The sequence below is a fragment of the Hirundo rustica genome, chromosome 4, assembly GCF_015227805.2.
Source record: "Hirundo rustica isolate bHirRus1 chromosome 4, bHirRus1.pri.v3, whole genome shotgun sequence".
Taxonomy (NCBI): Eukaryota; Metazoa; Chordata; class Aves; order Passeriformes; family Hirundinidae; genus Hirundo; species Hirundo rustica.
The window spans coordinates 69,814,666-69,838,319 of record NC_053453.1 but is presented as its reverse complement, the minus strand read 5'-3'; the positions used below and the strand labels follow the sequence as shown (position 1 = coordinate 69,838,319).

General features: G+C 42.8%; 1 protein-coding gene across 1 annotated transcript in view; it reads left to right on the top strand.

Moving 5' to 3' along the window:
- ST8SIA1 (ST8 alpha-N-acetyl-neuraminide alpha-2,8-sialyltransferase 1) overlaps positions 1–23,654 on the top strand; it is a 94,906-nt gene that overhangs the window by 54,121 nt on the left and 17,131 nt on the right. The window contains exon 4 of the mRNA XM_040062402.1: positions 867–959. Coding sequence (XP_039918336.1) covers positions 867–959 — 93 coding nt within the window. The remainder of the gene's footprint in view (positions 1–866; positions 960–23,654) is intronic.

Below are 23,654 nucleotides of genomic sequence, written 5' to 3'. Positions count from 1 at the left end.
TTTCATTTCTGCCTTTTAAGCATTCTGAATACTGTTCATGTCTTTGTTTTAAAGGAGAAATTTGAAATAAAAAAGTGTTTGGAAACCAGTTTTTACTGTAATTTTTATGTTTTGAATAGATTTCTCCTGACTAATTTTTAGGGCAGTGCATAGGCTTGGATACTCTTTGGATGTATCTTCATCTTTGCCTCCTGCACCTTCCTCCTTCTCCTAGGTCTTTACAAGGGAGCTTTTAGGACTGTTCACTGTGTGGATGTTTCCCTCTACCTCCATTTTTATTTTCTAGTCTCGATTCTCTGCTTCCCAAAGTAAATTTGCTCAATTGCTTTGGCTTTATTCTATTATCGCCCTGCCCACCAGAATGAGATTGTGAGCAGAACTGAGACACGCATATTTAAAAAACCACCTATTTTTTTTTTTTCCTCTGAGTTTTCTCAGTAAATTCTCTAAGATGATGGTACCCCACTGTGTAATATTAAAAATGCCAGTTATAATGCCTGTAATACTGCGGAGTGGTATCATCAGTCTGGAGCCTGATACTGGTAAACAAGACAAAACAGAGTGAAAATCAGAACTTTTAAAGAATGTGGATTTTTAAAAAAGTTCTTCTAGAGACATTAACAGCCTCTTCCACAGCCTTTCAGCCTGTCAGAAATGTCAAGTGTATGCCCTTGGTTTTGCTTAGCAGCTACACAGATATCATATCTTGCAAAAGGTTTTATTTCTCTCTTTCCCCACAATCTGGTACAAAAATGCTTATAGGTGTGGTACAGTAATATCCTGGTTCAGTAATACAGCATTTTTACATTTTCTGAAGCCTGTCAGCCCTGAATGTCATGTAAAATCTTGACTGTCTCTGTGTGCAGGTGCAACCTTCCTCCTCTATCCAGCGAATACAGCAAGGACGTTGGATCCAAAACGCAACTGGTGACTGCAAATCCCAGTATAATCCAGAAAAGGTAGAGAGTAGATTTTTTCCTTTTCTGGTTGGGGGGTAGACAAAAAGAAAAACACCTCATTTGTGTTACAGAAATCAGTGCATCAGAGTTGTGTTCTTAATAATCATATCCTGGAAGGGGATCTGGAAAAGATGAGACAGGCAATGGTTTGGTGTTAGGTGAAATAATTAAAGGCTAAACCTCTGATCCTTGAAGTATAAGCAGGGAAGCTAAGGGATCTTGCCCAAAACGACTCTGCTGGTCAGGCCAGCTGGCTGCTGCATCCCACAGTTAATGAAGATGCTAATTTGGGTTTCTCTTTGTTTCAGCAGTGATAACCTCTGAGTCCTCACTGCCTTTGCATTCTTTGTTTGATACTGACTTACAGAGGGTAAAAGGGGTTGGGATGGAACTGCTTGGCAGGGTGAGTTCACACAAGCTTTGCTTCCTTAGGAAACTGGGACAAATTTGTGTTGTTCATTAGAGTTGGTTGAAATTTTCCAAATGTCAATCACTGATGAGAGTGAGGGGAGAAAAGGGTCAGTGCTATCTCTCTCTGATTTTGTCTCCCTGAATTTTAATTGCCATGTTCTTTGCTCATCATCTGGAATGAGGTAGGTTGTTCTCAGGCAGAAAAAGATCTGGTAGAAACCTGCCACGTTCACTGAAAAACACCAGAGGAAAAATGTGAACCAGGGGGATGAGCAGAAAATGATCAGGCATAAAGAAATGTATAATGTGAGCACTGGGAAGTGAAAGGAAGCAAAGCAGGGAAATTAAATACATAGTGAAAAGCCAGGTGTTTTAGAAAGAAAGGCACTGGCTTGGAAATGGATGTTTGATGGTATTTAAATGTAATATTTTTCCTCTCTTTCAGGAATTGAAGGGTTCTCTAGTTTTGTGTGTGGAAGAGATGACAGTCTTTGACAGAGCAGAACAGAGAGGCCAAGCAAGAGGGAAATGGAGATTGATAATGAGCTTCAAGAGCTGATTGCAGGCAGAGAGTGCTTGGGCAGGAGAAGGCACAGAAATGTTTGTGGGATGAGATCAAAGCAAACCGAGCAGACCTGGCAGGGGATGGCACCAGGTGCCTGGCAAAATCAGGGAGTTACTCAGGGCAGGGAGTTTCCACAGGGAATCTGGAAATCCTGTGGTATGTAGATGGCTAATTTATGAAGTGGAATGGAATGGCCAGAGCATCCCATCAAGGAAAGATCAGTATGGCCATGGCATTTGGGACAAAATGAAGAGGAGCAGTGTGGAGCACAACCTTTCAGAGGGTTTTACAGTTCTCAAGACAGGATTATTTAACTCAGGCATATTTGTTTTGCACCCTCTCCTCCATTGAAGTCTGGAGTAGAAAGGTGACTGTGGTTACTATTTTTGAACAGAAAAGGAAAAGAGTTTTAGTGATGCTTCGAGGAGATTTTGGAGCCACACTGGAGAGACCATGGAGTTTTCCAGCAAGAGGGGAAGGATGGAATGAGGAGGTGGTTGAAGAAGCAGATGGAGAGAGCGAGGTGCTACTTTGTGAGGGGTGGATATCACGAGGAGGAGTGGAGGGCGGTGGGAAATGGGAAAAAAGAGAGGAAGGAAACAGGATTGTGATTAATGCCAGTTTTCAAAGGGTGTGGACAGTAACTGTGATGCAAGACCTTGGATGAGAGAGTATTGTGGAATGTATGTGTACATGTATTGATTAGGGGGAGACACCCAACCAGCAACTGAGAATGACACAGGGAACAAATTCACAGCAATGAAAATTGGCAGAAACCTCCTTTAAGGCTTTGCTTCCTCTGCTTGGTCAGGAAGAAATATTTTAATTTTTTTTTTTTAAAAAATAATTGACTGATGTTTTCCTGTGTGCTGCCCAAAGTAATTATTTTATCTCCTTTGTGTTAAGCTAGAGGGGGGAAAAATGGTTATATCGTGAAAGATAAAACAGAAAAAAAAAGACTACAATGCTGTCATCACTCCTGTGGAAGGAAGCTTTTTTAGGAATTAAGATTGCTTATAAATCTAGATTTTCATGAAATTCAAAGGCATTCAGATTTGTGACTGATGTATCTGTTTCTAAGCCGTGAGTTAGCTAGCATCACATAATGGGATTATTCATTGTCATTCTTCCCCTCTCCTCTTGTCCTTACTTGAAGTATGTTGGTATTGATGACTCTTGACATCTCAATTATCTCTCAAGTGTCTTATGGCAGGTTTAGTGAATTGGTCCTGCAGCACCATTCATGGTTTCTGAAAGATTTACCCTTACCAGATAATTTACAGTGACACATGTTGAGTAGGGCAAAGCTTTCATACCAGGGATGTGAAAAGCAATTTTCTGTGTGGTTCTAAAACCAGAATTAGTGCATTTAGAAAGTCAAATTGTTAGCAGTAGTTACTGCAGGGATGCCGCCATTTCCCTCTCAATTTAGCACCTTAGGATGGAAGAGTCACAATTTTAATCTAGGAGTACCTTGACTTTGAAAATAACTTCAAAAGATTTTGCTTTTTGCAGAACTTGGGAGATCAAGTTCCTACTCTGTTTTCAGCAGGAGATGTGACTGTGCAGGTAGTGCAGTTTTCACTTGTGAAATATTTTTCTCTGTTCTCATTTGGGTTTGAATGTCCTACTCATTTGTGTTTTGGCAATGTCCTACCCTAACTTCAATTATTATAACACAGGAGAACTTAGAGTAGATGTACTGTGGTAGAAATGTTCCAGTCTAAAAGGATGTGTGTTGAGTGTCCCAGTTTCTTTTTCTGTCTAAAATTTTTCACAGACGTCTCTCTTCAGTTAATATTGAAACTCACAGTCCTTCACTCCTGGGTGAAACTCCTTTTTCCACTTTGCATTCAAAACTTAACTTTTCTGTCAAAGCCCGTGTCAAGGTTGCAGTTGGGATTGAAATGTTGCATAAAGCTGCTCCTGGGGCCAAGGTGACCTCTCCCACCCTCTACCCCCGAGTATTGTTGTGGGACTGCAGTCCCGCATCTTTGATGTTTCCAGTTCATTCCCCTGGCATCCTATTCAGCCTGGCTTCATCTGCAGGGAACCTCTTTGTAGGCAGGAGGTTATTTTATATTTGTCCTGGGTTTTATTTCCTCTCCAAGAGTAGCTGCTGTAAGTCCTTCCTGGGAAAGAGGCAGTGCAGTAGCGAGACCTGTGATGTGCCTACAGCCATTCTTAAGACTCTGGGAAAAATAAACAAGGTTATGTCACTTAGAGAGGTTGTTTCCATATTCTGAACCCTTGTCTACAGCTGTGGAGGGGATGAGTCAGTGAACATAAAAATGCTCAATAGGCAGGGATGATTTTTGACCAATGGAATGAGGTTTTTAACTAAGAAATACAAAGAGGATGTGGATTATTATCTGTTTCTAAAGTCACTGGATCTGGGCTCTTTAGGAGAAGCAAATTTTATTAATTTCTTACCATCTTCAACTCTTGCAAATGTCAAACAATAATAATTTGTCCAAACTTCTAATTAAATATGCAAGCAGATGCTGTTTGCAGCAATATTGCATTCTGGCTCCATGTCTGCCTATCTGTCTAACCTATGCATACTTATATGATCAATAACATGGATATAATACTCTAAATAGATGTTTCTCAGCATTCAGGGAGTTTTAGATCAGTTGATGTTTTCTTGGTGAGTATTTTATCCATGAGCTTTGTGTCCATGGCCTGTGTGGAAGCAGGAACTTCCATCACTGAATGGGAACATTTTCCTTTCACTAAATTAATTCACCTTTTTGATCTCTGTGATATTTGACAAGTGTTTGCTGCATCTGATGTTTAGCACTAAATCATGATGAAGCAATGAGACTAAGGACTAACAAATGCAATGATTCTGCCTCTCAGCTTGGAAATGCCAGTTAAATATCACTGCTGTTTATTGGGTTCCCATGGATTTTGAGTGGGCTTAAATTTTTTTTCCAGTGTCCCCTGCATTTTAGAGGCAACTAATAATCTTTCCTGGATTCAGTCCTGAAGACATCTCTGAATGCAACTGACTTAGACTATTAGGAATAAAAAGATAGAATTGAAGCAATAGTTATTTTGATAAAAGCTTCCTTCATCTTTTATTAAACAAATGTACAGTATTATGCCTGTTGCTTACGCAGTGAAAATGCTTCATGAGAATTCCTATTCAGTATGTCTCCATGTAAAAATTACATATTCTGTTCCTAGGTAGTTACATTATTATTTGGTAATTGCAAAAGATCAGAAAAAGAAAGGCAGAAACCACCCATGAAATACGTTCTTGAAGGAAAACCCTTCATGCTTATCTTGTCCTTTCTTTGTACAAGTCAAGTGATGGGAAGATCTTTCCCTGCAAAGTCAGTTAGTCACCGGATTTTAAATACTTCATATAGAGGTTCTTTCTTCATTCCTGGTGTCTAAATATATCTAAGGATATTTCATTGATAAGAAGTCCAAAGTGATAAGGATAATTTTTTTTAATTTACTTTTTATGTTATTCTACAAGAGTCTCTGAACATCTGTGCCAACAGCAAGGGAATAATATTTCTGGGAAGAACTTCTTCAGAGGCAAGACTGTGATAAGCTCTTCCGTATGTGGAGGTTGCTTGAAGCTCCATTTGTTGGTAATAATTTTTTCCCTCCTCCAATACAAAGTTTCTTTAAAAACCTTTCAATTTATAAATGATGCCTTACTTTCTCTTTGTGTGGAACATTTGTTTTTGTCCTTGTTTGAACCGAAAAGGAAGCAAGACTGTGGGGATGGAGGGGACTGGCACAGTGCTACCACCAGGCCAAAAGCAGAGCCAGGAAAGAAAAATTCCAGAATTTCTGGTTTGCTGTTGTGTTTTTTTAGCTGATGAGCAGAAATACATGGAATTGGAAAGAAGTCCTGTTGTGATTGGAACAGTTTGTTGCTGTTACAGCCGTGCTTTGACCCCATTTGAATAAGTGGCTTTTACTCTCTTATCCACCTCCTGTTAACCACAAAATACAGGAATGAGCAGGAAGAAGGAGATCCAGGAACCCTCAGCCTTAAGGAAAGGACTGTTGGGTTTAGAGAGGTCTCAAAATGCACCACTGGCTCCAAAGAGAAAGGTCAGGTGCTGCTGCTGAGATGAAGAACAATGAGGTGAAATTTTGGGTTCGGGAAATGAGAACTTGGAGGAAAAGTTATTTAATCTGATAGGAGAAAAGAAGGGAGAAGGAAAGACTGAGGAGAACAAAAGCAATTGTTAGATGTTTGGAAGAGCTTCCCAGAGAGCCTATGGAAGTCTCCATCCTACAGTAATTTAAAGGGCAAATTGATGTGGGCATGAAATGGGAAATTATAAGTAAGATCTCATGAAATCATGGTTTGATGCTTTTTCTTAAAAATAAATGTTTCATTAGTAGTTGTCATAAAGTAGAGATAGAAGATACCAGGATTGAAATAATCATTTGGATTTGTGATTGAAATATCCTCAAATTTCAATTCTACTGTGTGTTTATTGCAGGATTGGAGAGGAATAGGATGCATTACTTCACACAAGCATTTGTAAGTTTCTTGTCTGGGATTTTGATAATAATCATCCTTATCTTCATTGTGAATGACATTTGCAGAATCTTTGCCTTACCAAAATCACCAGTGCTTGCTCCTCTGTGGGGATATTCGTTAACACATTGTCTCACACATTTTCGTTTTCTTGGCAAGCTATGGCAGGAAGACTGTTCCTTTTCATTCCTCCCCCCTCTCCCACCTCCTGGTGTCTTCTTCAGACCACTGAATCCAGGAGCCTGCCAGCACTACCAAACAGAGAGACAACCAGCTGTCTGGTTTTCCATTATTAGGGCTGTGAAATGGGAAAGCTATATATGTGCTTGAGCAAATAATGCTTCTAATTAAGGTGAGGGTTTTTTCATCCTTTTATTCCTGCAGTAGGACTTGATGTGAGGGCTTCTAAATCCTACCACCAATGCGTGGAATAGTTAATCAGGTGCCTTATATTTAAGTATGTGACTAGTATCTTCAAAGTCATTGGAATACTTCAGTGTCTCGTATGGACAATGCAGTTTTTTTCAGAGTAATATCTCCAAAGATTTTTAAGTGCCTAATCCATGTTTTGGTAACCAGTCTTTCTTTACAGTCTTTAATGTTAACCTAGATTTTTTTTACCAGTATTGCAAGTATTGCGTCTCTTGGATATTTTCAGATACTGATTGGAAAGCAAGCATATATATATATGTATATATATTTTTTTTCTTTTAAATGAAGCTATAAGGCATCCTGCAGTCTGAATGACTGTAGATAATGAGGACACAGACAATGGCTACTTCTCTGTAGTCTGCAGATTGTGACATTCCCACTTTTCCTTTTGTTCCTGTCTCTAAATGTGGTTTGCAGCATCTGCAGCCATGTGATCCCACAAACTTCAAAGAAAACCAGCAAATTCAGGAGATGGGCACAGGAGCGTAGAAATTATCCTTACGGAGAGCAGGCCAAATGCTTTAGGTTAAGGCACAGATGTCAGAGGCAGAGGGATTAATTAGGGTGTGTTCTCTCATTAAACAGCTGGGGATTGCTGAGAATGAGATGCTGAAGGAAAGGATGAATGGAGAGAGAAATGCTCGTGGGGAGCACTTTAGGGGAATAGACTCTCCTGGGTAAATCACTGTAGTGCTTCACAGACTTAAAGGATTTTTAGGTAAACCAGAAGGTAGATGGATCTTGAGAAATGTTTTTTTCAGGAGTTTATAAATAAATAGCCAGAGCAGTATCAGAACTGTTAAGGAAGATATTTTGGGACTCTTTTCCACATGTTCTTAGGTGCTGGCATAAAAAGCAAAGTAGTGCCTTAGGAAAAGATTAGATTAGATACTAGAAAATATTTTCTTTTTTTTTTTCACTGAAAGGGTTTTAAAACATTGGAGCAGCTAGACATGGGGAGTCACTGTCCCTGAAAGTGTTAAAAAAATGGGTGGATATGATACTTGAGGACATGGTTTAATGCTGACAGTGGTGGTGGTTGATGGCTGGACTTGATTACCTGAGAGGTCTTTTCAAACCTTAATGATTCTATGATTCTGTCAGGGTGGGGGGTGGTTGAAACCAAGGGCAGAAGAAATCAGTTCTTCTGACTTAGCTTAGTCCACAGAAAGAGAGTGGAAATGTTAAACATTGAAGAGATATCTCCATACTCAGAAGGCTCTTCCTAGGGGGTAACAAAGAAGTTAAATGGCATCATCATTGAGGGAAGAAGTGTTGCCAGGGATTAAAACCTACTTTCAAAGCTGAAGTGTGCAAGATTTGAAAGCCAAATTTCCAAGTCTGTCTCAGAATGTTGTGAGCTGCTGATGCTGATTGATTTATGTTCCATAAGAATCCTTGTGAAAATCTTAGATCTGGCCACTCTAGAATGTGTTTTTAACCTTAGTGGCAGGCACGTGGGAAAAGAAAGTTTTGAGCAACTCTACCCATGGGCTTGTTGCTGTTCATTAAGAGATCTCTGGAGGAAATGTTCTGATTTTATTTTGTATAGATGTCTCTGTTTCACTTGTATGCAGGCTGGCAGAATGAACAATCAGGTAGCTGTGTAAATGCAAAATGGGTAGAATATTTATGGAAGCCAGCATTTCAAAATGACACAACAGGGAGAAAAAGTCAAGTTTTGGAAGGTTTTTACCCAAAATCTTTGTTTTTTTCTTCTGAGTTAGTTGAATTTCTGAAGGTGGTCTCCAAGCAGCCCAGACAGTGAGTTGTGATTGGAGAGTGTTCCTCTAATGGCTTTCCTGGGCCTCAGGTGGCATTCTGTGGTGTAGAGGGACTCAAATAAATGTGCAGTGTGTGGCCTAAAGGGCCATCAGTTCATCTGCATCTTCCACCAGAGAGTTTAAGAGCAGCAATTCCTCTGCAAGTGCACCTCAAAAGGTGGATGGTGGTGTCAGGGGAGGCAGTTTAGTGCAGAAAAAAATCCTATTATCTGTGCTGTTCCTGGTGTGTTTCAGTTCTCCCAAATGAAGAGAGAGAAAACACACAGCAGAGATGTCTGCATTTTGGGATGGGATGTGAGACAACAATAATCTGTTGTGATTATCTGTGGAAAAGGACAACTGTTATTTCAATTTCCAGTTCTGTTTTCTGACTAAAGGAGTACCACAAAGTCTTCTCATGAATTCCATGAGGACACAGGGATGGTTTGTTGATTTGAGCTTTACCTCCTGTCAGTCTTGTCATCCTTGTGAGAGTGAAAGTTTTCATTTGCATTTACTTGAGTTAATTAAAGCCTGAATATCGGGGGAATAATCATAAAATAAGCTCAGGTCTCCATGAGTTTAAATTTGAAAAATTACAATGCAAAGCTAGATCAGAGTGTGTAGACAGCTTGTAATGTTGAACTGTGGTATTAACAGCTAATAAAAGATGGAGCTGTAAAGTGGGACTGTAAAAGATCTCCAATAGAGTAATTTTAACACTCTCCCTTGGGTATGTGAGCACACAGTTGTAAGATTTGGCATTGCTGGTTTTGGCAGCTGTCTGTGCATTTGGATCAATAGTGCAGTTCTCACTGGGGCAGGACAGGTGCTACAATCAGACCCTTAAGGTTCTGACTCTTTAAGTCAAATTGCACATTAAATTAAGAGTCTATCTCACATGAGTTTTGAAACAATGCACAAGAGATTTCTCAAGTGTCTTAAACCAAGAAATTTTAGCTATTTTATGAAATTTTTGTACAAGAAATCTTAACTATCGTTTTTAATTTCATTTGTGCCAGCCCCTATAACTGGCTTGCTTATGGGGGTATGGATTCCTTGTGTTTAGATGTAAAAAGAAATTAAATTTTCAGACTAGAACATTCCACTGTGACTTTCCTGCCTTTTCTGCTTTTTCTACAAAGGATAGCAAACAACAAGCAAAACGACAACCCTGGTCTAGTGGAAGGTGTCCCTGCCCATTGCAGTGGGGTTGGAAACAGATGACCTTTAGGGTCTCTTCCAACCCAAACCATTCTATGATTCTCTAAAAACACATGTAATACTATATTTCTAATTAATTTATTCTGTTATATTGTGGGAGGGTGTTGATTCTTGTGTGGTAATTACTACTTCTGCTCCTATTGGCAGGCCTTACTTACAAACAAGAGAATGTTTCTGCCTGGGTTTATGCCCAGAGCAGCATTTCCAATTAGTAGCTATGGTGAATTTGTTCTCAGAACGCTCTTAGCTGAATTTTTCAGCGCCCTGCCTGTTTCATACAGCAGGCTGGCATTGAGTAACACTGATAAGAGGCACAGTGTGGAATAGAGAGCTGAGCCTGTCACTGTTTCCATGGCAAAAGTTCATCCTGTGGTGTTAAAAGATTGTGGCTCATTTAAAACTTCAGTCAAGATTTCCTTCCTTGTTCTGATCTCTTATCAGCTTCAGTCTCTGCTCTCTTGTACTATGCAGTAATGAAGTACTGTAAATCAGTAATGCAGACTTACACCAGATGGTTATATTTACTCTCCAGCGAAGAGGGAGTCATCTAATATTACCTTTTCCAACCCCACTGCAGGCAGAGACTGGCTAAACACTGTAGGTAGAGTTTAAAATCCCCACATCTAAGCATGTAATTTGTAAAATTCTCCTTACCCTCTGGAGATCTGCATTGCTGAGATGACTTACCCGAGTCTTGGCTGCGTTGCAAATGCTCAGTGAAAGCAGCTGCCACCTTGGCAGGTTTGGGTTGAAATCTTTTTTTAAAGCTAAGCTTGAGGAGGATTCACAAAATCGTGGAATGGCATAAATTGTGAGGGACCCCTGGGGATCAGCCTCTGCTCAGGCAAGGCCACTTAGTCCTGGCAGCCCATGCATTCCTTTAGAGAGTTTTGGAAAAAACTTGAAATCTGGCCTGTGGACATACTCATAGCACCTTTCCACTCACTCCCAACGACAATAGTAAAGACTTTTGAAAAGAAACAAAGACAAAATAGAGTAATTGGATAAAATGATGAAACATGAATCAGTTATCTTTTCTTTTCTAAGGGTCAGCTCAGTAACTGAAAGAGCTACTTTAAAGGGTGTGATTCTTAGATTCATTAGGCTAATTAAACTTGCTCTTTATATGGTAAAGAGTTGCTTTGCAGATATTTCTGACCAATCTGTCTTACCTTCCAATATGGTTATGCTAGGCTAATGTTTGGGGAAGGAAGCAATCCAAGAAGTAGCCAGATATGTATCCTGACAGTGGGCTTGTTGAGCAGTACTAATACAAAGAAAACAATAAGAGTTAAGCTTCATTTTTTGAAGAAAGCAACTGACTTATAAAACAAACAATCAAAAAAGCCCAGCAACCAAACACTATTCTTTTATAGCAGTGATGAATATTATGAGACATGGGCTTTGTAACACAAGATATGAATTTACTCAGATATTCATCAGAGGTTGCCAGTTAAATAAGGTGAAGATCTGGCATCAATGCCAGGTTTGTTGTCGGCTCCTGTTATTTGTGGAAGATAGGAAGGGTGAATTGCCAGGGGAAAGCTTTGTCAGTCTGAGTCAAAGGTGGGGCTTCTGTGCTGATCAGAATATGATCATGCTGCATGCACAGATCCAGGTGCTTTCATGGATGTAAAGCACAGCTGTGTTAGCCAGCAGAACTCTAAACTATTCTCTAAATGGTTCATTCCAGGAGATGGGCAGCTTATCGTCTGCTCAGGCTCTTCCCATCAACCCTAAAAGGATCAGGTAAGCTCAGATTCCTCTGGGGTGGCCCAGAGATGTGCTGAACAGATGGGAATCCCAGGAGCCCTAGTTGTGTTCTGGTCTCAGTTCATCCTGTGGGATCCAGGCATGGACCAGCAAGTCCCTGGAGGTAGAACAACACTAAATCAGGTGTCCATACTGGCACAAAGGGGCCTGGATGCCACTAAGGAAAACTAGAGGCAGTTCAGAAATGCAGCTCCTTCACAGGTTGTCTCCAGGCTGGAGTCCACTCATGTCCTGTCCCAGTCAGCCTCCCAGGGAATGATGACTGAACCTCATCCTTCTGTGTCAGGCAGGAAAGGGTCTTCAGAAGAGCTTTTGGGATGGAGGCATGCTTGACAGCAAGCAGCAAGGTTGGAGCTGGCCTTTGGGAAGGGCTTCTGACTGCTGGTTCTGTAATGGAGAGCAGGGACCAAAAGGTTTGTTTGTGGGGCATGATTTAAGAGGTTTGATCTCCCTCCTGCTTTGGAAGGTGCATTTTTTGTAAGTTTTCAGTGAAGCTGCTGTTTACAGACTGGTGCAGAGGTGCACGTAGGAAGGTGGATGAAGTACTCCTGTCTCTCATTTTCAGACAGGATAACAGAAACACAAGAGAGCCATCTCAGTCCAGCAGTGAGTCAGTGAAGCCCAGAGCAGCCTATCCCTGGTTCTTTGCCCAGCCTTTGATCACAGGTGTTTGCCGAGGTGCCTCATGTGAAGAAGACTTAATGTTCTTGGCCACTCACACAGTTTCTTTCATGAGTATTAAATCTGCATTAAAGAGATTAATGAGAGCTGTCAGAAAATCTGTTTCTGTCCACAGAGCTGCTAATTGCTGTTCACACACTGTCAGGATATTGCAGTGTTTGGCTCTCATCTCTTGATGCTTCTTCCTCAGAGGCAGAGGTGCACATCAAGTGACAAACTTACTGTCCAAGAAATTTTCCTCTGGCATGGAGTGGCAGGACCCTGAGCATCCTCATTTCCTAGGAATAAATGATGCTCATCAGTTATGTGTCTCTTTCTGTTAGTTTTCCACAATCACTGAGGAGCCACAGCAGAGAAGGACTTTCAACATCCTCCTTTTATTTTTGTCAGTGTTCCTGGATGTTGCTGGGTCAGCTAAGTTCCGCAGAAGTTTCCCCTTCCTCTCATTTTGCCCTTTGCAACCTTGCATAAAAATACATCTCTGACAGGAAGCCTTAAATAACCACCATTAGCAGCAGTCCTGGAATCCCAAGGAAAAAAAAACCCAAAGAAAACAACAAGAAATTAATAGTGGTGGTGATTAATTACTTAAACTTATTTACTTGGAATAAAGTGGGTGTGAGAGATCAATGGGGATTTTTTTTTCCCCTATGTGTGCTTAGCAGTTGCAGAGGAAAATTTTGTCCTATAGAGTGAACTGCCTTTTAGGGGGACTGATTCCTTCTTCACATGAAGGGAATTCATGCTTGACAGCTTCCAAATTGTGTTTTGTTGTCTTCAGGTGGCTCTACTGAGGCTCTGCTGGCCATGTTTTGATCACAGAGGTATGAGAGCTGAAGCCCTGAACCAGTATTTTCCACATGAATTTTACTTGTCTTGCACTATTCAGAAGGGCTTCTCATTCCCTGAAGGACACTCACTCAGTGTTTGTAGTGGCAGCAACATTCCAGTGGTCAGGGCAGAAGCTGGGAAGCAAGGTTTACGTTGTGTGCTAACTTTCAGATGTCAGGAAAGATCTTTTGCTTTAGATCATTTGTTTGAGAAATTGACTGTAATGCTACTAGCAAAGAAGGGGCTTGGTTTTTAGAGTAGGTGTGGACTTCCTGATGGCCTTGGTTAGAACTCAGATAACATCCCCTGCTTAGGGCTGAAGTGAGACTGTTTTTGCCTTTGCGAACAGGGTGAAGTTCCTAAAATGAGCTGGAACATCTAATTCCCATTTTCTGGTTTATGCTTTATTCTGGCTTTCAGTGTAAAGTAACATTGTCTAGCTGAGGGAGTGCATGGGGGCTGAATCCAGCCTTTGCAAACCTTCTGTCCAGTCTCACTTCCAGTGCAGGAGGTGGGGGATAGCTGGTCCACCAGCACAGTCTGAGTAGCCAGGTGACTCCTTCCCAGCCCAACAGAGTGAAAATTGCTGCTGCTGAGACCAGGGAGGAATGGGGTGGACTGGGAGGCACAGATAAGGTGCATGAAGAGCTTGGGGACGGTGGGAATCTTTGGCAGATAACAAAGATTTAAACCCCAGATCTGCTTCTGCTTTTCTTGTGTTGTGTTTTCCCTTTTCCTCGCTGAAGATGTGACACCAGATCTGTGTGGAGGGAGGCCAGGCTCTGTCAGTGCTGCAGGGTGTTTGGCCAGGATAATGTATGGGGCTGATGTGTGCCCTTGAGCACATGCTCCCTCAGCCTCAAGAGAGAGGACATCCTAGGATTTGGTGAAGGGACAGCTTTCAGAAGGGTGGAAACTAATAGAGACACTATGTTGGCACTGGTTTTCTGTGCACATCATTTCACTTGGGGGGAAAAATCCATTCAAACCTAGATTTTTCCCTCCCTTTGTGCGCTTGCTTGTGAGAGATGAGAAGATTTCTTTTTAAAATATTTGCTGTAAATTTGCCCTGAATTCTAGGGCAAATTGAGATGGGGGGAACAAAAGGGTGGCTGAATAAAGAATTTTAAGAGTAAACTATTTATAAGGTAGGAACTCATCCACTATCTCCCATCTTGCAGCAGCTGTGGGCTTTGAATGAGAACAGCTTGAACATGGAGTGTTCAGAGCTCATAACAAACTGCTTACAAATTGCACAACGTGGGTCATCTCAACAATCAGATAATTTCAATGACTTTTTAATGTGCACGTGGATCACTCAGTGAGCTCTGGATCACTCAGCAGCCCTCCTAATCACTCTGATCTTGGTTTATTTGTTCTGCCATATTCACTTAGCTCTGAGTCGTGAGTTGATGCAGAAATTATCTGTGAGTGTCTTCCTATTATATTATATTAATCATATTAAGCAGCATGCTTTATGCCATATAAGCCTTGACTCCAAGATCTGGCTGGATTAGCCATGCAGGCACAGCTGGAGTTACAGATAATGGACAACATCCTCAGCTGGGGTATTATATCCATATAATTCTAGGGAAGCCAAGGGAGCTACACTAATTCTCACCACCCCAACAGCTACAGTTCCTGCAATTGCTTTCTTTCCTCTCAGCTGCCAAAGTTTGTGCCTTTGTGCTTCTCCAGCCGAACTTAATGATATCCCTCGTGCCTGAAATGGGGCAGAGTGCCCTGTAAACAAAAGGCTTTGTTTTGAATCCCTGAGTGTTAGTGCTGGGAGCTGCCTTTGCCTTTTCTCAAAACTGAGGTGTGTGCAGCACTTCTGGAGGACCAGGTTTAAGTCACTGGTGAGGTACTTGTATTTTTTACTGTACCCTTCATTTGTGATGGAGGTAGCACTGAATTTAGGCCGGTTGTTTAAATTAGTAATTTATAAGCCCATTTCGTACTGTAGCCCTTAATTAGAGACAGATCCCCCATTTCCTTTACCATTTAAAATATTTGCACTTGTGTCTGCTTTGCAGCTGTCCACAAACACAGCCAAATACAAATTATTACAGAGTTCTGTTACATAAACAAGCCTGTACTTCTTAAAAATGCGGGTCAGTAATTTCCGAGTATTTTTCAGAAAAACAGGTGTCTTTCCCTAGTCCTTGGGAAAATTTTTTATTACAGAAAAACCTACACTCCAGCATTATTTGTGGTTCTGGCCAAATGTATTAAAAGGAGTAGTTTGAACTGTCTTAGCCCTCCTCCAGAATGAATCCCCTCCAGCTGCTTTACCTTGTGAACAATGTTTGCAGCTGCTGTATTGCACTTTTCTATAGAAAGCACTTTTCTGTAGCATCTTTGCTAACCATATATGCAGCTCAACATTTTGAATGGAAGGGCCAGTGAAAAATGTTGCTTAATTGCCATCAGTTAAGGTCAGCAGGCAGAAAAGCTCTGACTCATACTCTTAGTAGCCTTTTATTCTCTCTCATCGTAGTGTTCTGTCTCCCAAATCAGTTACTCTGGGTTTGCAATGATGTAGTTAAAAGCAGGATTTGGGTTTGTTTTGTAGGAAACCTCAACTCATTAGAGGAACCAGAAGCTACTGGTTATTAGCTGAAATTGTAATTTCTTGTTTTTATTCAATGATGAACTGCAGAATGACTAAGACAGCCCTTCTGGCAGTGATTAACATTGATAGAAACCTTAGTGTTTCCAAAAGCATCCCACTCTCAGTTGTGTATATTTTCCAGTGCCTATGCCTTTAAATCCATATGATTCCTTTAGAGAGTTTGACTGGATATTTTTATGGTGGATAGCAGGGAAGGCTGCCTCACATTTTGCAACCTGAAGCTATGATGATTGCCCATAAACCAGCAATGTGCCTTTGGCCACCAAAACACTGACATTTCTTTCTCTAGGAATCAGCCAGTCAGCAATGTGTGTGGCGGCAGCAGTGTATTATTAAAAAAAAAAAAGGATTCTGTTATCACATTTTTAATTTCCTACTGCTTCATTCTGCTTTTGCCAGGGGTCACTTGCAGCAGTTTGAGCATGAGGAAAAGCTCCTTTACCTTTCCTTGGATGTAAATGTCCAGCGTGGGTGCACTTCCACAGCTTCACTGTTAGTGAGAACAGTTTTACCTGGTCCAAATGTGAGGGGTAAAAATACAAATCTTTTAGCTGAGCACTGAGAACTGAAAAGGCAGAACCTGGCAGTTGTAAGCTGAGACAGAGCAAACGTGAAGCCCAAGAGCTGGTGGCTGAGCTGGACAGACAGACAGACAGCTCATGTGTGACAGCAGTGCCTGCCTACTCTCACCCTGTTCTAGGAGAAGTGAAACAAGAATTTATATCCTCCCTGCAGAACATTTGGAGATCCTAATCTCCACCTGCTGGTTATTCAGTTCTGCTCTGAAATAAGAAAATCCTTTTTCCTGATTATTTACTGTTTTAACAATTTAAAATTGAGCTAATGAGTAAAGCTTTTTATGTCTTTAACTTCTGATGTTTAAAAAAATTTTGATTAAAAGGTAATCAAATAATTTAGGGGTGTGTAATCATTGTCTTAGGAAAAGTATTTTTACACTAGTTGGTGAAAACTCTCAGAATGATTGTTCTTCAGGTAAACTTGGAATTTCTTTCCACAGACACATTGGGGCCTTATGCCTTACATGTGTATTTATTTACCCAATGCTGTACATGGATTTAAGTGCCTCATTCCTAGCTGCTTGCTACTGATTTGAGATGGAATTTGTGGGGTTTGGTGCATGTTCCATGGCTCAGTTCACCTCCAGGTGTGGCTTTTGCAAAGTTGCAGAGCTTTGGGTTGAACCAGCCATCATAAGTTTTGTTTTCCGGATTTTCCTTGGAGTTAGTAACCCCTAGCAGGAGGTGAGAACAAACACTTAGGAGAGCGGGTCACTCCATTTTAAATCATCCTACAGTGGATGTGAGTCAGAGCCTCTAGCAATTCTGAAAATCCCTCCAACTGTTTCTGTTTAGCTTTCCACTGTGAATTGTAACCCCTTTTTAGAGAGACATCCTTTGGTCTTGTCCTTGCAGTCACACATCAAACCTGGGAGAGCTGTTCTTGTGGAGCTGTGAGTCTGTCACATCTGCCAGCTTCAGTGTCTCTTAATGTCATAACCCCTGGATTTTAAAAGGAATCACCCCTGAAGTGCATTTAAAAGTGAGAAATGAGCGGTGATTTGTGGGGGAAAATAAAACCCCACAGGTGCAGGGAATTTCAGGTTGTTCAGAGAGTGCCAGAAGGACAGATGGATCAGGCCGTGCTGTGGTACCTGGAGGGGACGTAGTCCACAGCTTGGAATGCTCCACAGAGAGGATAAGTTTTTAGGGGACATAGTCCACAGTTTGGAATGCTCCACAGAGAAGAGAAGTTTTTCAGTAAGGTGGCATCAGCCTGTTTGCCTCAGCGCTGCAAAAGCTTAGAAGATCGTTCTAAGAGTTCCCTGGCGTGGAATGAGAGGGAGAGCTTACAGTAAAGCTTTTTTTAAATCAGCAAAAGGGGGAAGTTGATCTCTGAATTACACAACAGCCATGCCAGCTAAAAGTGGATTGGAAAAAGCTGTTTTCAATACCAGGAGCTTTCACTATAGATAACGAAAAATTGGTCTCTCATTCACAAAAAAGAAGAAAGTGTGATTTTTTTTTTTTTTTTTATTGCCCTGATAAGCTGGGACAAACACATGATTCAGTGTGCTCCAGGACTGAAATAGGGTTCAAGGTCCTTGTTTATTTCCTTCTCTATTGCAAGCAGCCCTTTCTTCCCCCAGCCCTAGGCCAGAGTAAGAAGTCTGGTACATTTAAAAGAGTCACAAAGAAAGGGATGGTGTGTCTGCCTTGCTTCTGGTGTAGATCTACCTCCAGGAGAGGAATATTTTATGTGACATCTCCATGATGAAGGTGAAAAGCATTACAACTGCTTGGCCTTTACGTGCTGTTCTGCACTCACTTCTCTTTGGTCTCAGTACAAATTAAATGGAAGAAGTTCTATAAATGAGTGCTCAAGAGATCTGAGAGAGAAAGCTGTGGTTTGAAATCCCAAAGATGATAAAAGCTTATTTCCTCCCTGAGTTTGGACTCAGTTACAGTAGTAGATTTTAGTTCCTGTCAGGCACGGCTTCCTGGGAAGCAAAGGTAGAAATACCCTTGGCTCCACAGGGAAAAAGGCAGTTCCTTGCTGTTCACTGAGGTCTTGTTTCCAGCCAGGCAGCAAAATCACTTGATGCAAACACTGTGCATGTTGCTGTGCAGTATTTTTGTGGTAAAAGCCACCTGTGCATTGCTGTACTGTGGAGGATGTCAAAAAATGAAAAAAGGAAGTCTTGGAAAATGGTCTTGTGGTGACATCTGAGTAATGTCATGTTGTGATATAGGGAAAAATGTTCATGTGACTGTTGGAAAGTGAGGAGGAAAGGCAGTAGGAGATTGAGGGAGGGAGATCTGGAGAAATGCTGTGCAGTGCAGGTACTTGTGTCGTGGTTTGACACAATGAAAGTCACTCACTCACCCTTCCCTGCCACAGCTGGGCAGAGGAGAGAAAAATTTAATGAAGGGTTCATGAGTTGAATTAAGGACTGGGAGAAAACACTCCAAGGGCAAAGCAGGCTCAACTTAGAGATACAAAATGAATTTATTACTAGCACAATCTGAGGAGGATAATGAGAAGTAAATATGCCCCTAAAAACACCTTTTCTTTCCCCAGCTCCTCCCTCCTCCCCACAGACAGCACAGGGGGACCGGGCGTGGGGATTTTGGTCAGTTCACCACCCGAGTTCTTCTTCCTCTGCTCAGGAAGAGGAGTCCTTCCCCTGTGAGACCATGGGGTCCCTTCCCACAGGAGACAGTTCTCTGTGAACTTCTCCAGCGTGGTTCCACTCTCACCAGCAGCAGTCCTCCCAAACCTGCTGCAGTGTGGGTCACTGTTCCACGGGGTGCAGCCCCCCAAGGACAGGCTGCTCCAGCCTGGAAGCAGGAACCCTCTCTCCACAGGGTCTCCCACTGGATCACAGCCTCCTCCAGGCATCCACCTGCTCCAGCATGGGCACCTTCCCCACGGGCTGTGGGTGGATCTCTGCATCCCCATGGATCCTCCTGGGCTGTGGGTGGATCTCTGCATCCCCTGTGGATCCCCCTGGGCTGTGGGTGGATCTCTGCATCCCTGTGGATCCCCAGGGGCTGTGGGTGGATCCCTGCATCCCCATGGATCCCCCTGGGCTGTGGGTGGATCTCTCCATCCCTGTGGATCCCCAGGGGCTGTGGGTGGATCTCTGCATCCCCATGGATCCCCAGAGTCTGTGAGTGGATCTCTCCATCCCCGTGGATCCCCATGGGCTGTGGGTGGATCTCTGCATCCCCATGGATCCCCAGGGGCTGTGGGTGGATCTCTGCATCCCCATGGATCCCCAGGGGCTGTGGGTGGATCTCTGCATCCCCATGGATCCCCACGGGCTGTGGGTGGATCTCTCCATCCCTGTGGATCCCCAGGGGCTGTGGGTGGATCTCTGCATCCCCATGGATCCCCAGAGTCTGTGAGTGGATCTCTCCATCCCTGTGGATCCCCATGGGCTGTGGGTGGATCTCTCCATTCCCATGGATCCCCAGGGGCTGTGGGTGGATCTCTGCATCCCCATGGATCCCCATTGGGCTGTGGGTGGATCCCTGCATCCCCATGGATCCCCATTGGGCTGCAGGGTCTCAGCTCTTTCACCACGGTCTCACCACAGCTGCAGAGGAATCTCAGCTCTGGCACCTGGAGCACCTCCTGCCCGTCCTCCTGCACTGACCTTGGTCTCCCTGTGTTGTTTCCCTCACATAATCTCATCTCCTCCTCTTCTCTATCTGGAATTAAAACTGCCTCGCTATCTCTGTTTTGATTTTCTTCTTAAATCTGTTATCCCAGAGGTGTTACCATCATCTCTCACTGGCCCAGCCTTGGTCCATCCTCAGAGCCATCAGGGATTGGCTCTGTTGGACGTGGTGGAAGCTTCCAGCAGCTTCTCACAGAAGCCACCTCTGTGGCCCCCCTCTACCAAAAACCAGGCAGTGCAGAACCAACACAACTTGCTGCAAAACAATTTATCAGGAAACGTTATGAGATTTTTAGGCTATAAGTCAATTGACAAGGGTCCTTTGGAAAGGTTTGTGGGGAAGGAAGCATGTTACTGAGCTGCCTCAGTTTAATTATTACTTTGCTGGTGTTCCCATAAGCAGAATAAATGTTCTTGCTCTCATGCTTGTAACTTCCATTTACCACTGAATGAAATGTGAGAAATTAAATCAGAGTATTCATCTATGTATTTATAAATCCAAGTCTTGCAGAATTAGGCATCTGAGTTAATGGCCAAGCTTGCTTTTTCTTCCCCAGAGCTTTCTTTCCTCTGCAATGGATTATCCAAAATTTTAAACCTCCACAAACCCCACCATCTGTTTGAACATGGATGCAGGTGTGAGTTTCAGCACTCTGCAGATTAATCCAAAAGATTTGAAATGGGAAATGGGAGCAGCCTGTGTGGATTCACTGCCGTTCACTCATCAAAACCTGAAACTTCTAGCAAACCACCGAAAATCAGCGTGTCCTCATCAATCTAGCTACAATGATGTTGTCCTCATCAGCCTAATGACAGAGGATGTCCTGAGCCTGGCCTTTGATGAGGAGAAGCCCCTGTAGTCAGTCTCAGTGAAGATCTTGAGAGGTTTTGTGGCGTGGGGAGATAGTGCCTGGATCAAAGGGGTGATTAATTGTTACTATGCCATTAAAAGTGTTCAGGAAAGCTCTGCAGGACTGGTCAGGTGGGAGATTCTCTCTCTCTCACTCAGGTTTTGGGTTGCTTGGTTTCCTTCCAGTGTGAGGGAGGCAGGTACTCTCTGCACTTGCAGCTGTGGCTTTGGTACTCTACACATCGTAGAGTACCAATGTGGCAAAGGGACTTCGGGGTCCTCCAAAGGACGTTTTTACTCCTTGCTAAACTCTGCTCTTGGTAGGAACCACGTGGTTCCGTGGAGACCAGCATGGATGTTGGATGACAAATTGTGTTTAAATGGCGGTGAGTCCCAAAGAAAGAAGCAGGCTGATTTTTTTCTTCCTTGTTTTTGCCTTTTAAATCATTTAACAGCAATGCAATGAGCCTGCGAGCTCTGCTGCTCCTTTTGTTTGCTATTCCAGTTGCCTTGTCCTTGTCTTTAGTGATGATGACCTGTCAGTCACTCATTACCTCTTCCTGGTTAATCTTTTCCTTTTCCACGTGCAGCGTTTAAACACAGTTCCCTCCTCAAGAGGCTTCGTTCCCTTTGGCATTTCCTTTGGCATCTCTTCCTTGTGGCTGCATGGGCCCCTCCTTTGGGCAGCTGAGCACATCCCAAAACAAGCCACACATTTCCTTCCTCCTCATCTGTCTTTCTTCTTCTGGCCATCCATGCAGCAATTTCCAAGAGATTGATGGGAGTAGGGAATGTGCAAGAACCCAGGCTGGGCCAGGTCCCCATCTGTAGTCATGGAGCCACATTATCACAGCACATACACCAGCACAGCAGATCCACACCTGGGCTACAGGTGTCCGGCTGCACACCTCACCTGGAGGAGCTCTGGTATGAAAAGTTCTTGGCAAAGTCTCCTAAAAATGTGGTTTTTCAAAGGTCTCTGTAGTTGCAGTACATTAGAGGGTTTAGAGTGTAGCCACTCCCTTGGCTTTTGTTTTTGCTGGGTCATAGAAGAGCATAAAAATACCTGCGCTGCCTCGTATTCTGTGAGGCTTCAATTATAATGTGTGAGGGCATGTTTCTTTGATATTATTTGGTGTCTCAGCAGTATTTATCATTTTGCTTTGTTTCCCTTCCTGCACTGTAACCTTTCCCTTGAAGAGCCTGTGTTGGGGCCATACCAACCATTCCAAACACCTTTCCTGAGCGTGGCAATAGTGATAAAACCAGAAAACAAGGAATGCCATAATTCTCTATGAACAATTTTATAGAAGTAGAGGCACCAGCATGCCTGTTTCTTAATGAAGTGGCCCTGGGATCCTGGAAATAGGAGGCAGGTGGGTGATGGAGCTGACAGTGCCATGTTGGGTGAGCAGGTGGCTGATAGGGACAGTGGTGATCTCTGGGGTCTAGATTAATGTTTGTTAAGAAGAGAGAGAAAAGATTTTGCTAACAGATGTTAGCAAAATGTGAAAAACCTGTTCCCACGAATCACAGCCTGGAGAAGGCAGTGGAGAGATTTTTGGAAGGTGTTTATATTTCTGTATAAACCTGTGTCACTTTAGGTCACCTTCGTCTTTCTCACCCTCTCATAAACTGAACTCAGTCTGTGACCCCCCTATGGTCTGCACATTGCAAGCTCTAAACATTTATTTCCGTATAATTGTCCTTAAATGTTTTATTGGGAATTTCCTTCCTCTGTTTTTAGGCTGCACCTCTCACGGCATCCTTCCATGGCTCTGACCTCAGCCTGTTCCTGGGTGATCTATGTAGCCTTTGCATCATTTTTGTCTCTGTCTTTTGTTTGTCTTATTATCGTGCAACCCCAGCTTTGCAACGAAGGCATGATGAACAGTGTGAACATTTAGCAACTTCTGGCTGATGTAAGTCCATGCAGCCGCCTCATTTCATAACTTTATCAAAGTACTCCAACATAAAGATGGTTTTGCACAGTACAATTTTCTCCTTTTTTTTATAATTTTTTTATTATTATTTTTTAATTTTTTTTTCAGAGTGTGGGAAGTCAAACAGCTCAGGAAATGTGTTACCTCTGAAAGGCAAAAGGCTGGGCCATCTGCTAGGCAAGACATTGCCTTGAGGAGTTAAAAACTGGTCCAACGCTCTTATACCTGGTCTTTGGCCACCTGCACTTGTGCTGTACAAGCAGACTTTCAGCCTGTGCTGTGCTGTGCTGATGGGGCTTTGTTTTGTTTTTATCCACAACTGCAGCTGCAGTGCTTTCCCTGGACTGTGGGGAAATTGTTTTCATCATTCCAGTGTCTTCCTGCGCGATAGACGTCTCCACACATGTCCTTTCATTATTTATTTACAGGCCTCAGCATTTAAAGGCCAAGGAATTTTTTTTTTTTTCTGTGAGTGGTCACCCTTCAGGGATTGTGGCTCGTTTCTTGCGCAGGGTTTAGCTGAGGCTGGTGGGCTGTTGTTGACTCCAAGAGGCTTGAAAAAAGCCCCTCTTCCTTTCCTTTACTCCTTCCCCTGAGAGTGCACGTTTCAAAATGCTGCTCCTGGGATAATTGTGCCCTAATTGAGGGGAGTCCTGGAGCGACTCCACTGGAGTCAGACATGACATCAGCAGCGTTGCCCGGGCAGCGAGTTCCAGCCATTGTTCCTGTGGCACACACGCTTCCCCAGTCCCAAATCGGGTGTGTGACCACATCCAGCCATCACCACCTTTCAACAGGAGGTGCAGCCTCAGCAGTTCAGGCCCAGCACAAGGATTTGGATGTGGTCAGTGTTTGCACTTGCAGAAG